This window comes from Asparagus officinalis, unplaced genomic scaffold (genome assembly GCF_001876935.1).
Source record: "Asparagus officinalis unplaced genomic scaffold, Aspof.V1 AsparagusV1_Un755, whole genome shotgun sequence".
Lineage (NCBI taxonomy): Eukaryota > Viridiplantae > Streptophyta > Magnoliopsida > Asparagales > Asparagaceae > Asparagus > Asparagus officinalis.
Window position 1 is genome coordinate 11,048 of NW_017973014.1, and position 20,120 is coordinate 31,167.

Genomic DNA, 20,120 nt, shown 5'->3' on the forward strand with positions numbered 1-20,120 from the left:
TGTCAAACGCAAAACTGTATAAACCTTGGCTAGGATCAGTTTTTGTTTATTATTTTTTTTATTTGCCAAACACGCCTAAAATAAGCAGGCCAATGTTAAATGGAAGAAAATGATTTATATAATGTTGTTATTTTAGCCTGATATTCTTAAAAAAATAAATTTCGTACCAATATGATCTAATAAACCAACAGCAATACGTCTCACCTCTTTCTACTTTTTGAAGGCTCGTATGAATATATTCCCTTCTCCACTGCTTTTGCAATTTTCCTATCATTTCACCCTTTTCATGTGTCTAGTTTTGTTTTGGTGTGACGATCGAAAGGATCTTTGTCCCATTGTTGCTTTTATTTTTATATAAAGAATACAACATAGATTCAATAATTTATTCTAATAAGCCCATCAGATCAAGAGATAGGGGAATTAGGAATTTGGTTGAGATAGCCGTTAACAGATTTGTTATAAATTTAAACTGCACTTAGGGTTGTCTTATTATATAATATTTGTAAATGCTACTCAGACAAATTAATTAATTAATTAATTAATTAATTAATTAGTTAAATAAGAAAAGCAGGAAATTGGTAACTTGTAATTGTGTAGAGATCGAGTTTGTAGGGACAATGCACGTGAGAGAGGAGTGAGCGAAGTCTGCAGAGTGTGAGCTGGCTGGCTCGGAAAGGAAACCTCGGGCGTGCGGACAGAGTGCGGGTGCGATGCTACGAGGGTACATGCGCGTAGGTGGAGGGTGGGTGGGAGTGGCCCAAGGTTTTCATGGAGGCCCAGGACAATTTGTAGAAGAATTGGTTGGCAGGAGGAACATCTCCAGAAAAATTTTAGGTACAGACGAGGAATCATAGGTACCTTCAAAGCATTGTTTTCGACGAGAGAAATTAACTCCTATTTACCTACATAAATCACCAGCCTCCATGCTATTAACAGTTCACGTGTCATGTTTTCGGATTTTTTAGGTTAAGTTTTGCATTTGTACAGACCACTATAATCCAAAAGCTTGGTTGGTTGCAGACGTATCCCTATGTACCGTGAAAGAGTAACCACTTATACTTCTTAGACTATTACTTTATTAGCATTTAAAAATTCTAAGGTTAATTGTAAACAGAACCCTCAGTGTCACTCAATTACAAAGAAATTCCAAAGTTGTTCTATTTATTGCGAATAAACCGTTTATAGTTCTATTTGTGGCAAAAAAAACCCCATGCATTATTGGACCGATTGCAGATACACCCCTTAGTGAACTTTTTTTACTCTTTTAAAAGTTTTTAAAAAAAGTCTATTATCACCAATAGAATTATAAGGGGTCTATCTGCCTTCTCAAATTTTTTTAACTATTTTAAGAGTTAAAAAATTCACTTATGAGTTCAATTCGCAACAACGGGAACTATGAAGATTTATTTGCAACAAAAAGAACAATAAGGAATCTCTTTACAATTGAGTGATACTACAAGGAGGTATGCTTACAATGAACGCAACTTCTAACTATAAACATCATTGTTTGTTTGGTTGATATGCCATGCGAAAATCATGTGACCATAAATAATCTTTTGATCTCAATTAATAGGAAAAAACCGCTAATTTACTCTATAAATTAAGGTGAAAAGGTCGCATGTGTTTGAGATTCAGTGGGCGTAAGTGCTGACTCACCTAGTGCACCCTTTTTTTTTGAAACCAAAAACAGGGCGAGTTGCCCTGTTCATAAAACTATATATATCAACCAGAATGTACAAAAGATGACTTGGATCAACAAAAGGAAAGAGGTGGAAGCAAATGAGATGTTGGCAGAGGGGAGCGGACCTTTGTCGTCACCCTCCAGACAACAGCTTCCGAGCTTCCAAGTCTTCCGAAATCCAGGTAAAAAACAAAGTATCTATAAATAAACTACTGTTACATCCTGCTAACCTACCAAAAACTAGCTCCATCCAAGACATAACAGCCACAAGAACACAAAAGATCCGAGAAAACAACACAGTCCAAAAAATAATACCACATCAGAGGAGAGTTTTCTGAGATATCTAAGAAGGAGCTGAGGGCAAGACAGTTGGGAGCTCGTCCCCCTAAGGGAAGTTTTCTTCAACAACATCATTCCTAGATGTTTTAGTTATCTCTTGCAGACCAATGTGGATAGCAGCATCAAACATTCTCTTTGCTCGTCTGCTTTTAGAGGGCCCTGTCTAGTATAGAACAAAACGGGAAGAATTAGGCGCAATATCTGAAGAGGAAGAACGAATATTATTGAAAATAAGTTTATTTCTACTGTTCCAGATGCACCAACAGGTGCAGGGGAACAGAACCCTCCATATAACTTTATGATGCTGACTGTCCAAGCAATCTTCTTTGTCATTGAACAATCTGATCACCTCCTGCGGTCAATGACTGATGTTAGATGATGGGAGCAAAGTGGACCAGACTGCTTGGGTAACAGGGCATGAAATGAACAAGTGGTCATGGGTTTCCGTCGCCTGGTTGCACAGAGAGCAGGATGAGTCCCCCGACCATCCCTTTTTGATCAAATTATTCTTGGTTTAAAGATTTTTCTTGCTAAGGATCCATAGGAATGTCTTGACTTTGAGGGGAGTTGGGGATCTCCAAATAAAGTTGTGCAGAGGGGATACTGTACCACCTTTGGTAAGGATGCTATATAGGGAGTTCACCGAGTAGGAATTCAAAGCATTAAAGAGCTAGAAAATAGCATCTAATTTACTATGAACAGGCCTAACTTGATTAATGAAAGAAATAAGGTCAGCAATTTCCTTTTTATCTTCCATTGTGATGCCTCTCCTCAGGATTGGGTTCCATCTCCAGATGTTATTCTGCCAAGATCCTTGGGAGTTGACTACGCTGGATAAAGAGAAAGCCAATTTGAAAGCTTTGGGGAATAAACTATTAAGAGAGTTATTCTCAGCCCACCTGTCCAACTACAACTTACAAGACTCACCCGACCCTACTTTCCATCTGACAAAACTGATAACAGTAGGGTATATAGCCTTTAGATCAAGGATGAACCTGGATGCAGCACTCTTAGGATTGGCTATTGGGTTGGATTGATTGGATGGATATATAGAAAAGATGACTTTACTGATTAGGTTCTCTCTATCTAAGATTTTCCAAATCCACTTAGAGAGCAGGGCTTGATTAAAGAGTTCCAAATTTTTGATATCCAATCCCCCCTCAGCTTTATCCTTGCAAACTATACCTCATCTGACTAGATTTTTTTATTTTAGATGGTTGAGAGCTACCTCCCCAATGGAAGTTTCTTCTAATCTTATCAATGACAAGGATGACCTAACGAGGAAGTTTGAAGAAGGACATGTAGTATATAGGAATAGAAGACAACACCGAGATAATGAGGGTTAACCTACCTCCAATTGATAAAGATCTATTTTTTCAATATGCCAATTTCCTCAAGAAGGAGTCTAAGAGAGGTTATCATTCTCGCCTAGAGAGAGAGAGCCTTTCTTGAGAGGGAGACCAAGATAAGAAAAATGGAGAGTTCCAACTGGGAAGTTGAGGATAGAAGCTGGTTGATCACCTTTGTTTGGAGTCTTGCAGCCAAGGTAGAAAAGATAGGATTTTAAGTAGTTGACTTTGAGACCAGATACATTTGCATAGATGAGAAGAATGTTCTTGAGAACTCTGATATCATTATTGGTGGAAGCTTTACAGAATAGGATAGTGTCATCCACAAACTGGAGAGTCCTTAAAGCATTGAGATCTCCTCTTAGATTAAGGGCTGAAAGATCTCCAGCTGCAACACTGTTTTGGATCATCTTACAAAAGACATCAGCTATAAGAAGAAAAAGCAAAGGGGAAAGAGGATCTCCCTGCTTTAAGCCCCTATGACATTGGAAGAATTTAGTAGGGGGTCCATTAACTAAGACAGGTGCTTTGGAGGATGAAAGGATGCAGTGAATCCAAGGACACCAAGATGGACTGAAACCTCTAGCAAGAAGAAGAGAGGAGAGGAAATTCCAATTGACACAATAAAAGGCTTTAAAGAAGTCTACTTAAATGGCACACATCTCTTTTTTACCTGAAGAGCAATGGTTGATCATCTCGTGAGCAAGGAGGATGAAATCTAAAGCTGACTTGCCACTCTGAAAAGCAGATTGGGATGAGTCGATAAGAGAGGATAAGAGTGGTTTGAGTCTGTTAGCCAACACTTTAGAAAAGATTTTGACGGAGCTATTGATGAGGCTGATGTGTCTGAAGTCTTTTGGGGAATATGCACTATCCTTCTTGGGGATTAGGCAGATGAAAGGGTAGTTGAAGTTATGCAGTAGGTGGGCATTAGAATGGAGTGATTGAATGAAGGAGATGATATCCAATTGCAAGTCATTCCATAAGGTATGGAAGAAAAACATTGGGAGACCATCAGGTCCAGGGGATTTGTCTGGGTGCAAATCAAAGACTGCCCTCTTTTCTTCTGGAGTGAAAACATGATCGGGAGAGGAGAGATTTAGGAAAGGAGCAGGATATTACATTTCCTAGTTAACCAGAAGGTTAGAGTCTCTACGGGCTTTGAAGAGATCTGAGAAAAAGTCATAAAAAGACTGCTTGATATCTGTCTCTGAGGAGATGATAGTGTTGTTAGAAATAAGATGAGGAATAAAAATTTTTCTTCTGTGAAAAGAGGCAGATCTATGTAAGAAAGCAGTATTATTATCCCATTCTTTAAGCCATTGAATTCTAGATCTTTATTTCCATTTAGATTCTTCAGCTCCAGCTAAAGTGAAAAGCTGCTCTTTAAAGTTGAGCCCGAGGTTAAATTCAGATGCAGATAATGCTCTGCTTTCCTCTAAAAGATTAAGATCATTTATAGAGGATAAAGCTAAAGATTTCTGTTTAGAAATGGAACCGAACACTGATTTTTTTCACCATTTAATTCTTCTACAAAGAAGTTTCGTCTTAAGAAGAAAGGAGGCAGGCATACCATCATTAGAAAGGAAGGAATTCTAACTGGAGGAGATGAAAGAGATGAAGGATCCTGAGTCAAGGATGATAGGGCAGTGATCCGAATATGAAGTTGGGTAGGCTACTTGGATGAGGTGGGGGGAAATGGGATTCAAAATCAGGAGAAATTAGGAATCTGCCTAATCTTGCTAGGACTGGGGTTATATTTGAGTCAGAGATTATTGAGTCAGAGATTATTGAGTCTTTTGAGCACTTTGAGATCCTGAGTCAAGGATGATAGGGCAGTGATCCGAATATGAAGTTGGGTAGGCTACTTGGATGAGGTGGGGGGAAATGGGATTCAAAATCAGGAGAAATTAGGAATCTGCCTAATCTTGCTAGGACTGGGGTTATATTTGAGTCAGAGATTATTGAGTCAGAGATTATTGAGTCTTTTGAGCACTTTGAGATGGAGATATTATGAGGGAGTTGAGATATTTGGTTAGTGTTATATTTGAGTGATTGTGTGAGTTGTAACACGTGGTATTTCTCCTTCATATAGTGAAATCTCCTCATCCTCTCCCCGTGGACGTAGGCAATTGCCGAACTATATAAATCTCTATGTTTGGTTTGATTTGTGTTGTATTTTGATGAATTGCACCTGTGTTTGTTTTTGGTTCTCTTCTCTCATCGCTTACCGACTAGTTTGGTTGTCGAGCACGCTTCCGCACGACGTTCAACAAGGCAAACGTTTGGCCTTAAACTAGTTTTGTTCCGGTGCACCCTTGGTACAGAACTAAACTGGTTTAGGCCAAAATTGATTTCGGAGAAGTTACCAAGCTGACCATTAATCTCTTATGTTTCCTTCTTAACCGAATATTTATGAGCCTAATTTGAACCATAATGTCAACAACATACAACACAAAGTCAAACAATCACACCATCCCACAAGAGCATCATAACCTGCAAATGTAGGTGCTCTTCATTGCTTCCTGAATGTCTGTCACGCATATAATCTATCGCAAAACATCACAATGTCAACACCTACACATGAGTATTTCCTCTCCCAGTATGACTTATCTTTCTAAGGAAACCTAGCATTCATCTGCAGCCTCAATTTAGATCAAAACATGACTGAAGGGTGCAAGTTCTATACTGATCAAAGACGTTCAGCAGCAAAATTGTTCCAACATATTGATAACATCGTTAGTTCCTTCGACAAAATACTTTACTTTGCTTAGACTTCTGGTCGGCTGCTCAAGCAAAGACTTCAAGAATCACAATGAAAATAACGCGCTGGAAGTTGTACATTTGTTATTGCTTGCAAACATATCTTCATCCGATTTATCATCACCGATACACAAAACAAAATCTGGTGGCCTTGATCACTTGCCAATTGCCTGAGCAATTTCTCCACAACCATTCCTTTACCATCTCCATGAACGTTTAGCGCTTTTGGTTAGTTTTGAAGTTTTAATTATCAGCAAGAGGAGTGACATCTTAAGTAAGAAATAAAAATAAAAATATCATATTTATACTTTTACCCTACAGTCTATAGGTGCAAAGGTCTAAGAATGAGGGATTCATGAAAATGATACACCCTTGTCAATCGATTTCACGTAAAAGAAATGTTAAGTTAGTTAAATTGTTGAATAAAACCTATTTTCACTGTTTAGAAAAAAAGGAAAGAGAAGATTATCATCACTTTAATCAAATAAAGGAGTCATTCTTAACTCGTCGAAATAATTAAGGCGGATAAGTAAATCTCTCACCCTCATCTTGAGGGGTTATCTTAAGAACACGTACGTGTGAGTTTTGCATTTGGCGAATTAAAAGAGGGTTTAAACTCTTTACTTCATGGGCAAAATTTTAGGTTATTTCAACAAAACTCCAGATTTTTTCTACCGCACATAACCCCTCCTAAACATTAAACTTTTTCCACTGGACCCCTTACGCGAATAACTAAAATGATCTTGGGAGAAAAAAATTCTAAGTTAATTTAGTCATTTGTTATTTACGGACAACTTACAAGTGTTTGGGTCAAAAGTTGATGTTTTCATTGCCATCGAATCTATTATAACTTTGGTCGTTACAATAAACTCAAATAAATAAGAAAAAATCGATCTTTTTATAAGATCTCCTTATACAATGAAAATAGAAAAAGTACAACTCTTGTCAAACAGCGCAACAGATGTTTATCACCAGTTGCTTGCGTAGGAACTTCGCCTGTACCGGGGACGTTGATATTCGTAGACCGTCGCGGATTAGATCCGGTTGACAGATTAAGTTAATCAAAGCTTTTATTTCACGAAGAAAGTAATCGCAACAGTGATGATCCCGACCAAGCGAGATCAGGGCTCTTCTCGAGATTAAGACTAAGCTTAAATCCGGAGGAATAGGGGACGAGTCTCAAATCTTTTGAACTCCACTCTTTATGCACAGGAGATCACCAAGATCTGCTAACTCTTGCTGTAAATTCGTGGCTCTACTCTCTAATTCGGCAGCGTTTCGCCCCCTTGATCTTCTCCTCGTGAACTGAGCCCCTAGATCTGTATTTATAGGTGTAGGCATATAAAATTGCTTATAGGTCCCTTAGCACAGCTCGGCACAAACCGACGAACCAACAAGGCGATGAATCGCACGCAAGCAACGGAATAAATCCATTCGCGTTCGGAATCAAGCCAAGTGTTGAAGAGTCAACGAGTGATCCAACCAAAGACAAACTCGAACGAATCACGATCGAATTAAGATCAGTTTCAGACTCGAACTCAGAAGTGGATTTACTGCCTAATCAGGATCCGTGGATCAACCGAATCACGGACAGAACCCAAAGGCGGAAAACAGCAGAAACCCAAACCCAGATGGGCTCGGCCAAAACCGAGCCGCCTCAAGGTGGCTCGGCCAAAGCCGAGCCACCCTGAGGTGGCTCGGTGGCCGAGCCACCTTGAGGTGGCCGGCCCAGAGCCGAGCCACCTCAAGGTGGCCGGCTGCACTGTGCCCAAGGCACAGTGAGGGTAGCCTATAAATAGGCCCACTTTTGTTCATTTTTAAAGGTTGGACTTTTGAGAGCCGAAACTCTGCCGGATTGAAGATCGAGCTTAGAGTTTTGAAGACTTAAAGACTTGGACATCCAGATCTGATCCTCGACGAGCATCCACGTCACAAAAGGCAGGAGTTCGAGAGAGGGGAAGAACAGATCTGAGATCTACACGAGATCACACTCCGGATCTAAGCTTGGTCTTAGATCCCGAGATCCGAGCGATTATTTCCTTAGTGAACTAATCCCTCCCGGCTATTATTCCCTTCGTGGAATAATACCCGTCAAATCGTGTAGATCCGACCGGATATAGATCGCGCGGTGGTCCACAGATTAACCCCGACGTTGGCAAAGAACCCACAAAAGCGAGTGACCGCAAAACAGGAGCTCGCGATTTGTTCGACACAAAAGGAGAAAGTTGTAATCTTTGTTTATTTTTCTTTGATTTTCATTGTAACCGGATCTAAAAAAGACCGGATCTTTTGTAACCACAAAAAGTTGTTATTTTGAGATCACAATGACATCAATGAAGAAAACGATTTTCTCCGCGAACATGCCCGAGCATGAATTATGCATTCTTCCAGTGATTTGTAATAATTCTGATAATAAAATTTTGAATTTAAACTATTTATCTTGTTATATTTCTGAGTCTGAATTGTAGCATTCTAGACTTGGACATGCTAGTATTTTTAAAAAAATAAAAGAAATTATCAGAATGAACTTACTATCTATATTATCTTTTGTTCAATTGCCACCATATGAATATTGTTTAATTGGTAAAATAACTAGAAAACCTTTTATAAGCGGATAAAGAGACAATAAATTTTTAGGATTAATACACTCGTTATTTGTGGTCCCCTAAGTGTCAAAACTTATAGTAATAAAGAATATTTTATTACATTTATAGATGATTATTCTAAGTTTGCACACGTCTATCTTATATCAAAAAAATTGAAAGCTTTTGACCGCTTTAAGAGATATAAGACAGAAGTTGAAAACCAACTTGGAATGAAAATCAAAATTTTGAGAATTGATAGAGGTGGGGAATATAACTCTAAAGAATTTGAGAGTTATTGTATTAAGCATTGAATTAAAAGGCATATGACAATGTCGTATACACCACAAAAGAATGACGTTGCTCAAAGAAAGAATTAAACATTGCTGAATGTAGTTAGATGCATGTTGTCTCATTCTGGTCTCTCTAAAATTCTTGGAGAGAAGCATTGTTAACTACAAACTACATTTTAAATAGAATTTCCACAAAGTCAGTTGTATCTATACCATATGAATTATGGAATGTAAGGAAATCTAATCTGAGTTATCTCAGGAAGTGGGGATCTATAGCCCATGTTCTCATTTCATATCAACTTAGAAATAAGTTGGATTTTAAAACAATAAAGTGTGGATTAATAGGCTACTCAGAAAAGGCAAAAGGGTACAAGTTCTACAATAAAGAAAAATGAGTCATTAAAGCAGAGATGCTACATTTCTAGAGAGTCTAGAGGAAGAGAAACAAGTTCAAGAGGAAATAGAACCTCTAACTGTAATAGGTGATGATTATTACAGTGTTATTCCCAGTAATAATCTAGATATTATGAATGAACCTAACCTTTAAAATGATGAAATACATATAGAAAATAATGTAACTCATCAACCAGTTCTAGGCAACAAAAGCCTAAGAATACAATCTTCATGGATGAATGATTACTATTTGTATTCATGTGAGACCATATTGTTTCTCGGTAAATACAAATATAGAAGAACAAGATTCCTTAATCTTCTCTGATGCGATGAAATCATATGAATCAGCTTTATGGCTAGAATCCATGAGAGAAGAACTTGATTCTATAGAAAAGAATAAAGTATGAGCGTTATGTGATTTACCGAAAATAGAAAAGTCAATGGATGAAAATGAGCGCTTAAAAAGAAATATCGTGTTGATGGATCTATTGATAAATTTAAAGCATGGTTAGTTGCCAAGTGTTACAAACAAAATGCAGGAATAGATTTTTAGGAGATGTATTCTCCTATAGCTAAATTTGCATCTATTAGAATAATTCTGGCTATCGTTGCATATCTTAATTTGGAGTTATTCCAAATGGATGTTAAAATTACATTTCTTAATGAAGAGTTGAAGGAAGCGATATATATGCAACAACCTAAAGGTTTTCAGGTGATAAGACAGGAACATAAAGTTTATAAATTAATAAAATCTCTATTCGGTTTAAAATAGTCTTCTACACAGTGGTATCTCAAATTTCAGATGCAGTCGCCAAACTTGATTTTATTCAAAATAAATTGGATAATTGTATATGTGTCTTGAAAAGTGACTAAATTTACTAACTTATCCTCATATGTGGATGATATTGCTCGCCGAAAATGACATGAAAATATTGAATAAAATCAAGGTAAATCTCAACGAAAAGTTTGAGATGAAAGACATGGGTGATGCATCATATATTCTTAGAATTCAAATAATTCGAGATAGAAAGTCTAGAATACTAAGTTTAAACCAAGAATAGTATTTAAGATCGGTTCTAAAAATGTTTGGAATGGAGAATTCCAATCTTGCACCAACTCCGTTGGTCATGGAAAAGAGATTATATAAAGAGCAAAGCCCTAGATAGGGGCAAAAGCCATTAGATATTTCTTATGCTCAAGCAATTGAAAGCTTGAGCATTCTCTTCGGGAGTGGAGACATGAGTTAAAGAAGAAATGCTTTGATTGTTTCACTCACAACTTGGAGAGGATATACAAGCGAGATAAGAGGGTTGAGCCTGAGCACCTGCACTTATAGTATTGTGGGGCCAAGAGGAGCACCAGGTAAATATGTATAGTAGATAATTATCATCAAGTTATTTATCTGAAACTTGTGATATATTTCATTGTATATTATAGTTTGTACTAAAATTCTCTTTGTTCATGTTGAAGAAAAAATGCCAGAGAAATAAACTAAATCGATGGAAGAAAGATTATGATCATCATACGGGAACTACTTCATTTGCCCAGATTAAGGATCAATTTTGTAGGACAACGGTAAATAAAGTCTTTTAATCTTCTATATATATTCTCTCCGTTTCCTAGAATATTTGATAAATAAAACTAATAAATATATTTTTAAATTCTCAGAATGCTCCCTTTATCACGCTACTAGAACTGCACAAGAGGACGATGGTTCAATTTAAGAAGGGGTACGATGACGATGGGAATAGGAAACAAAAGCTAGAATTGGCCAAGAAAATACAGGTTAACTAATTATCGTCTGTTTTTTTGTTGAGAATTTATTGTTTGCACTCGTCTTTTTCGTTATCTTAATTATCATGCATGAATTATATGTGTGAATGTCAAATGGTAAGTGTTATGCTGTAATTATGAGTTTTGTTAGAAGTATAGGCGGTACATCTTCAGGTAGAAGTGTTATGCTCAAAAGACTTAAACATTACTAATTCATCCTCAAGTGATATAGGCGGTACATCTTCAGGTAGCCAGACATTTTGTATAGGCGGTACATCTTCAGGTAGCCAGACATTTTAAGTGCATATGCACGTTGTTTTTAATGTAAGCACGTGGTCTATTAATCTAAGGCAATAAGTCTAAGGAGTAATCATAATAGTCCTCTGTCTCTCTTGCTACAGTGTATGAAATCTTGTGCTATCTTTCAATATTTTTTTTTTTGAGTTGGAGACTTTTTATTCACTTGGTTTTTACCCGAAGAACCCTCTAAGTTTAGTGTGTAGGATGTTAGAACTTTTTTGACCCGAAGAACCCTCTAAGTTATGTTAAAATACATACATGCATACATAAAATAGTTACATGCATACCTAATCATACCCCTTCATATTCTTTTCATAACTAACCCCTAATTAGAAAACAGCAGTAAGTACACCTTCAAATTACATCCACTATTGTTTCTGATGAATATATAGAAAGGCTAAAAACTAGCCATTCCCAAACATCATAGAAATAATGTTTATAGAAAAATTGGTATTTTCAATACTAAATTCCTCAATAAACATTATTATATGTGTGAATGTGTTAAGGAAGATGCATGCATACTTCATCTTTTATTTTACTTGTTCAGGTAAATATATCTTTTATTTTTGAAAGGTCAATTCTTAAATTTATTTTTTTGTCTTTTAGGAAGCTCTGGAAAACACATATTCTGAGGTTGTTGCACAGAGCCAAGAGCCCCTGACTAGAGAGCAGAATTATAATGTGAGCCATTTAGTTTGTGGACTTCCCAAAAAGGGGAGGACCAGGTGGATGGGAGTTGGAGCTCAGAGGGTGTCTACACAATTCCAGTCTCCGCCGATTTCAACACCATCGACTATGCCCTCGGGGCCCTCTTACATGCCGCAGGAGGATTGCACTCAGCAGACGATGCCGCTTGTATCCTCTGTGATGAATATGTTAGATGGTCAGATTCTCGAGGAGATGTGGGAGGATATTCAAGAGGAGCTTATGCGAGTGATCCAACCTACTGTTACTTTTGCGATGGTTTCCAGGCAAATAATGAAATCTTGTAGAAGGCGGGTTCCTACTCGGGTGCAAAGTCAGATTATGAATTTTTTGGCCACTCAAAAGGCATTTACTGGTAGTGGAGAGAGTAGCCGGCAGGTATACTTATTATATATGTGAAACATGATTACACACAATATGATGTGATTCTAAATTTAAATTATTTTGTTGTTAGATTGGAGATGATACTATTGGGAGCACGAGTCGTAGGGATGGATCCGCCAGTGGCAACGCGGACGATGACATGGATAGGGCGGATGACCTATCTTAGTGAGTTATATCCTAAACTCGTGTTTGTATATTAAGCACTATCTATAAACCTGTACTCCTAATGGCACCCGAAACCCCTATAATAAAGTATAAAACCCTGCCTGTCACATATTTGGGATTCATAGGAAGCACAAATCGAGGATGTCTGGTTTTTCCAAGGGCCTACTCATTCTGCCTAGATGTTAAGACAGGTTGACGGGAAACCCGTCAGCGATAACTATCGCTGACGGGATCCCCGTCAGCAATGTATATAACATCGCTGACGGGGATGCCGTCAGCGATAACTATCGCTGACGGGTCTCCCGTCAGCGATGTTATATAAATCGCTGACGGGGATTCCGTCAGCGATAGTTATCACTGACGGGCTTCCTGTCAGCGATAATTTGTACAGTGTTGACGAACAGCCGTCAGCAACAAAAATCACTGACGGATTCCCGTCAGTGATGTTATATTCATCGCTGACGGGGTTCCCATCAGCGATGTTCCATTATAACTGACGGCACTTGCCGTCAACATTGTTTCCGTCAGTAATAACCATTACTGACGGCGCCCTGTCAGCGATAGTTTTTCCCTGACAGGACTATTGCTGACAACGTATCCTTGACGGGATGCCGTCAAGGATACTTATCGCCGACGGGATTTTAAGCATTCCTAACGGGAATGCCCGTCAACGATACCTGTTTTTCCACTAGTGGATGTTGCTGAAAGAAAGAATTAAACATTGCTGAATATAGTTAGATGCATGTTGTCTCATTCTGGTCTCTCTAAAATTTTTGGAGAGAAGCATTGTTAACTGCAAACTACATTTTAAATAGAATTTCCACCAAGTCAATTATATCTATACCATATGAATTATGGAATGTAAGGAAATCTAATCTGAGTCATCTCAGGAAGTGGGGATCTATAGCCCATGTTCTCATTCCATATCAACTTAGAAATAAGTTGCATTTTAAAACAATAAAGTGTAGATTAATAGGCTATTCAGAAAAGGCAAAGGGGTACAAGTTCTACAATAAAGAAAAAAGAGTCATTAAAGCAGAGATGCTACATTTCTAGAGGATCTAGAGGAAGAGGAACAAGTTCAAGATGAAATAGAACCTCTAACTGTAATAGGTGATGATTATTACAGTGTTATTCCCAGTAATAATCTAGATATTATGAATGAACCTAACCTTTAAAATGATGAAATACCTATAGAAAATAATGTAACTCATCAACCAGTTCTAGGTAACAAAAGACTAAGAATACAATCTTCATGGATGAATGATTACTATTTGTATTCATGTGAGACCATCTTGTTTCTCGGTAAATACAAATATAGAAGAACAAGATTCCTTAATCTTCTCTGATGCGATGAAATCGTATGAATCAGCTTTATGGCTAGAATCCATGAGAGAAGAACTTGATTCTATAGAAAAGAATAAAGTATGAGAGTTATGTGATTTACCAAAAAATAGAAAAGTCAAAGGATGAAAATGAGCACTTAAAAAGAAATATCGTGTTGATGGATCTATTGATAAATTTAAAGCATGATTAGTTGCCAAGTGTTACAAACAGAATGCAGGAATAGATTTTTAGGAGATGTATTCTCCTGTAGCTAAGTTTGCATCTATTAGAATAATTCTGGCTATCGTTGCATATCTTAATTTGGAGTTATTCGAAATGGATGTTAAAATTACATTTCTTAATGAAGAGTTGAAGGAAGCGATATATATGCAACAACCTAAAGGTTTTCAGGTGACAAGAAAGGAACATAAAGTTTACAAATTAATGAAATCTCTATTCGGTTTAAAATAGTCTTCTAGACAGTGGTATCTCAAATTTCAGATGCAGTCACCAAACTTGATTTTATTCAAAATAAATTAGATAATTGTGTATATGTCTTGAAAAGTGAGTGTAAATTTACTATATTATCCTTATATGTGGATGATATATTGCTCGCCGAAAATGACATAAAAATATTAAATAAAATCAAGGCAGATCTCAGCGAAAAGTTTGAGATGAAAAACATGGGAGATGCATCATATATTCTTAGAATTCAAATAATTCGAGATAGAAAGTCTAGAATACTAAGTTTAAACCAAGAATAGTATTTAAGATCGATTCTAAAAATGTTTGGAATGGAGAATTCCAATCTTGCACCAACTCCGTTGGTCATGGAAAAGAGATTATATAAAGAGCAAAGCCCTAGAGAGGGGCAAAAGCCATTAGATATTTCTTATGCTCAAGCAATTGAAAGCTTGACGTATGCAATATTATGCACCAGACCTGATATAGCTTATGCTATAAGTCTAGTCAGTCGATGTCAAAGTAATCCAGGACCGGCATATTGGAAAGCTATTAAAAGGATTATGAAGTATATCAAAGGTACATTGACTCATAGATTGGTTTATCAAGCCGATTCGTTTGATCACCTCGGTTACTCTAATATTGATTTCGGAGGTGATAAAGATGATGGAAAGTCCACTTCGGGATACTTGTTCATCTCTGGAGAAGGAGTTGTTTCTTAGAGTAACAAGAAACAATGATATGTTGCTAGATACATACAAGAAGCTGAATATATAGCTTACAGCATGACAACTACACATCTTGTCCGGATAAGATAGTTTTTGGTTGATCTAGATCTCAATTTGTTAGAAGGACCTATTGATATTTATTATGATAATCAAGCATCAATTAGCTTGATCAATAGTGATACGAATAGTTTCAAAGGAAAACATATTAAGATCCAGTATCACTACATTCGAGATATTGTAAAAAACTAGAGAAGTTAAAGTGACTTATATCCCCACTACAGATATGATTGCTGATCCTTTGACAAAGAGAATACCAGGGAAATCCTTTATCAAACATATAAGTTTGATGGGACCTAGGAATAAATAAGTTCAAGTAAATTTCATGAACATGAAATTGGAGTTGCTCTCTATGGGAAATATTCGTGGAGATAAAGTTACTGATATTTATCTATACAATTAACTATACTCTAAATCAAGTAAACTTGATAGTACATACAAGTATAATATTAAATAATCATCCGTCGTCCATCATGGAGGTTGGATAGATTTGCTCTCTACTCAAAAGTCCCTTAATTTGAACCTCTCTAGAAGATCCAAAACAATTTGTAGAGAGAAGATCCATCTTTGAAGACGAGAAAAATTCGTCAATTAAAATACAAAAAAAAAAACAATTTGTAGAGAGAAGATCCATCTTTGAAGACGAGAAAAATTCGTCAATTAAAATACAAAAAAAAAAGAAAAGAAACATTTTCCAGAAGTCTCTTTAATGCCCCCCTCCTCAAGTGTTTACTGCCGCCTTGAGAAAAGGGAGGCCATATTTACTCTGACTGTGACAACTCCCCTCCCTATAAAGTTTGATACTTAAACTCACTTGTCCTCTTGATTCATTCAAAGCCTCTGACCAGATTCTTCACGTGAGCCTGCAATAGTCACCAGTACTCCTCAACAGTACTCGTTACATCCACTAATTGATATTAGCCCATCATATCTTTGGTATTCCTAAATAAATCATTTAAATCATTTAAATGGCTCTAATTAGAAAATTAAGTCCTGTAGCTATTTTAGGTCTAGTCCCTTAATTCATAAAACTGCCATTACGTAAGAGCGGTGTTAGGGGCACACCATGAGGCACACCTCCGGTCACACTCCCCCACCTGCTACAGTGCAGGGGGCCCCACAGGAGATTTTTTTAAAAATCTCCTGTGGGGCCCCCTGCACTGTAGCAGGTGGGGGAGTGTGACCGGAGGTGTGCCTCATGGTGTGCCTCTAACACCGCTCTTTATGGAAATAATAGTTCCATTTCCTTAAGTTTCCTCAATCAAAATGAAGTGTGCTGAGTTCTTAATGCATCAACTATGATTTATATTGATCACATTTTTTGGCATTTCAAGGGTAACTGGATATATTGTTTTTGTTACCAAGCTACTACGTGTACCATATTATACTAAATAGCTATTGTCTATTGCCTGTTTATGATCTGTTTAAGAAACTAATTTGGTGCATAATCATATCGTGCATATCTCATCTTTCAAAAGTACAACATCCTATTTTCTGACTTACTTTTCTCAGGATAATTATCCTTTCTTTTGTCTGGCGCATGGTGCTTCCCCAAAGTTGGTACTATTAACTTGACACTCACAATTCATCACTTCTTTGATACTTGAGTAACTTATTTGATAAATTAAGGTTAGTATTCCTTAATTAATCTAGGCAGTTTTATAGCAGGTATTTGTAACCGATAAACTATTGGAATTGTGGTTTCTGTATATGTGATATTCATAAGATCTTGCAATGTGATGATTGATAACAATGAATTTGATGATTTTGGCGAAGGCAAACATTAAGTTGCTTCCTTTGTGCATGTTGTAAGGAGACACATACTGTAGGCAGAATCTTAAGATCAGTTTAATCTATGCATTCTACAATAGACTAAAGAAAGAAGCCTCTTAGATATCTCAACCCATCTTATAAGTAAACTTTGTATCCTGAGAAGATCATGCATATGAAAAACTTACCTCGAAGTACTCAATAACTTTAGTTGAATGCTGACCCAATGGCCCAGCATATATCAATTCACCTCCCCTTTTCATGAGAATTAGCTGCATGAAGATGAAAAAAAATCCGGAAAAAACTGAATCAAATGGCGGAGAAAAAGTAATCCAAACAAAAGAAGTCATTCATTTAATGGCCGTAGCAAGAACTCAAGGTATAGGAAGAAGAACTCTCCATTGACTATAGTTCAAATAATCAATTTATTCAAATAATCAGTTTAATGTATAAGTAATTAGGGCTCTTTAAGAATTTTAGAGTATAAATATCTGTTGAGAATGTAATGTAATTAAAGAGTGTTAGAGGGCTTTTGTGTAAATGTGTGTAAGGCTATATAAGCCAACAATTCTATCAATGAAGGATAACTTGAAGCCCTAATTTCTCAATATGGTATCAGAGCTATCTAACCTAGCCGCCTCTCCGTTTGTCTGGTGAACCCGACGATTTCTTTCCCGACATTCCCAAGTTCGTCGACAACGAAGACGACGTCAGCCGAAGTCCCGACCAAACCTATCTCCAACGCCAGCAGACCCAAATCTGCTCCTTTGTCGGTGCAGCCTTCTTCGTCGGTGCAGCCTTCTTCGTCGGACACTTTGCCGAAGCTTTCGCTGGTGCCTTAGCCGGAGATCTCGCAAAGGACACGTCGTTGAAGAAGGCTTGGTTCTCTCGTCGATGCCGACCCCTTTGTTCCGATCTCCCATGGCGTTGTGAAGGATTCTGTCCTTAATCGAGCAGGAGGAGGTGGAAGGAGATCGAGGGGTGGGCCAATGAGAATGCGGCGATGAAGGACGAGCTGGTGGGGGGGAGAGAGAACGGGGAGTCGACCAGGGCGACGACAGAGAAACAGTCAGTGACGAAGAGCTTGGCGAGCTCTGCCGATGAGGAATTGCAAAAGGTTGTGGAATGTGAGTATGTTGTTCGTGGAGAGATCGTTATCAATGCTCAGCGCCTTCAAGAAGAGCTACAAAAGAAACCAGGTAGCCATCCCTCTGTTGAGATACTTAATTGCAACATTGGGAATCCACAGTCTCTAGACCAGCAGCCAGTTACTTTTTTCCGAGAGGTTCTTGCTTTGTGTGATTATCCAACAATTTTGGACAGAGATGAAACTCATGCCTTATTCAGTGTGGATTCCATAGCAAGAGCTTGGCAGATCCTAGACCAGATTCCTGGTCGAGCTACAGGTGCATACATTCACAGCCAGGGTATCAAAGGATTACATGATGCAATTGCAGCTGGAATTGCTGCTCGTAATGGTTATCCTTGCAAAGCAGAAGATATATTCTCAACCGATGGAGCGAGCCCTGCTGTCCACATGATGATGCAATTACTGTCGAGGTCAGAGAAAGATGGCATCCTCTGCCCCATACCTCAATATCCTTTATACTCTGCTTCGATTGCTCTTCATGGCGACCATTTTGTCCGATATTACCTCGTTGAAGAAATAAGGTGGGGACTGGAGATTTCTGAGTTTAAGAAGCAAGTGGAAGATGCTCGATCAAAGGGTATAACTGTCAGGGCACTTGTAGTCATAAATCCCACGAATCCAACCGAGCAGGTTCTTGCAGAAGAAAACCAGCGACAAATAGTGGAATTCTGCAAAAAAGAAGGTCTTGTTCTCCTAGCAGATGGGGTCTACCAAGAAAATATCTATGTTGCACACAAGAAATTTAATTCCTTCAAGAAGATTGCACGATCAATGGGATATGAAGACCAGGATATTTCTTTAGTACCATTTCAATCAGTTTCTAAGGGTTGTGATGGAGAATGTGGAAAGAAGGGTAGCTATATGGAGGTTACCGGTTTTAGCACTGAAGTGAGAGAACAGATTTATAAGGTGGCATCAGTAAATCTTTGCTCAAATATATCTGGTCAAATTCTGGCAAGCCTCGTTATGAATCTACCTAAGGAAGGAGACGAATCCTATGAGTCTTATGTTGTAGAGAGATATGGATGCTGTCTGAAGACGAATTCAATCAACACTTTTGCGTACTGGTTTAAGAACTGTGATGAGCTGATTGATTTCAAGGAGGGTGGGCATACAAGCTTTGAGTATGGGCGATATGGGAACCCAATTACCAAGGTATTGGAGAGGAAGATGAGTGAATTAGAGAGGGCAGAAACTACTTTGTTTGTGTCCTCTGGCATGTATGTCAGTTGTGCGGTGCTCTCAGCCCTGGTTCCTACAGGTGGCCATATCGTTACAACCACTGGTTGTTATAGGAAGACAAGGATGTTAATTGAGAATGAGCTTCCAAAGAGGGGAATTAAGGCTGTCGTTATTGCTCCTGCTGATATGGGCTCTCTTAAAAGAGCATTGTGTGAAAATAAAGTGACTCTTTTCTTTACGGAGTCCCCAACTAAGGTTAAAAAGTTTCATACATTTGACCTTGGGACAAGGTCAAAGTTAAGGGGAGGGAATTGTTAGGAACCGATCATCAGTTGGAAACCAGTCGATTGAGTCAAGAGCTTCGAAAGCTGAGAACCTGGAAGCTGAAGCTGAGGACTTGAACGCTGTGGACTGATACGCAAAGTTCAGGACTGATATACAGAGTTTGGGGCTGACTGGTAAAGACTTTGAACTACAGGGGTTGTCTTGCAAACAGTTAGCTGAATCTGTTTTTCTGTTAAACTGTTTGAGCACGTTTTGTTTTCTAAGCTTTGAAGTTGAGTTGTATAAATAGAAGGTTGTAAGGATCAAACACTTATGATATGAATGAAATGAATTGATTTCTTTCTCCTCAACTCAGTTTACAATTTTTTTTCTCTGTTCCCTCTCTTTCAATTCTCTCTCAATTTTCCCTCTTGCAAAAACTGTTTCAATCTTG

General features: G+C 37.9%; 1 protein-coding gene across 1 annotated transcript; it reads left to right on the forward strand.

Annotated features, from left to right (window-relative positions):
• Positions 1-18,073: 18,073 nt before the first annotated feature.
• LOC109828136 (alanine aminotransferase 2-like) lies at positions 18,074-20,037 on the forward strand. The gene has a single exon (XM_020395167.1). The coding sequence runs from the start codon at positions 18,074-18,076 to the stop codon at positions 19,718-19,720; it is 1,647 nt and encodes a 548-aa protein (XP_020250756.1). The 3' UTR covers positions 19,721-20,037.
• Positions 20,038-20,120: the final 83 nt, after the last annotated feature.

Coding starts and splice junctions, on each gene's coding strand:
- LOC109828136 (XM_020395167.1), top strand. CDS start 18,074: ATGAAGGACGAGCTGGTGGGGGGGAGAGAGAACGGGGAGTCGACCAGG.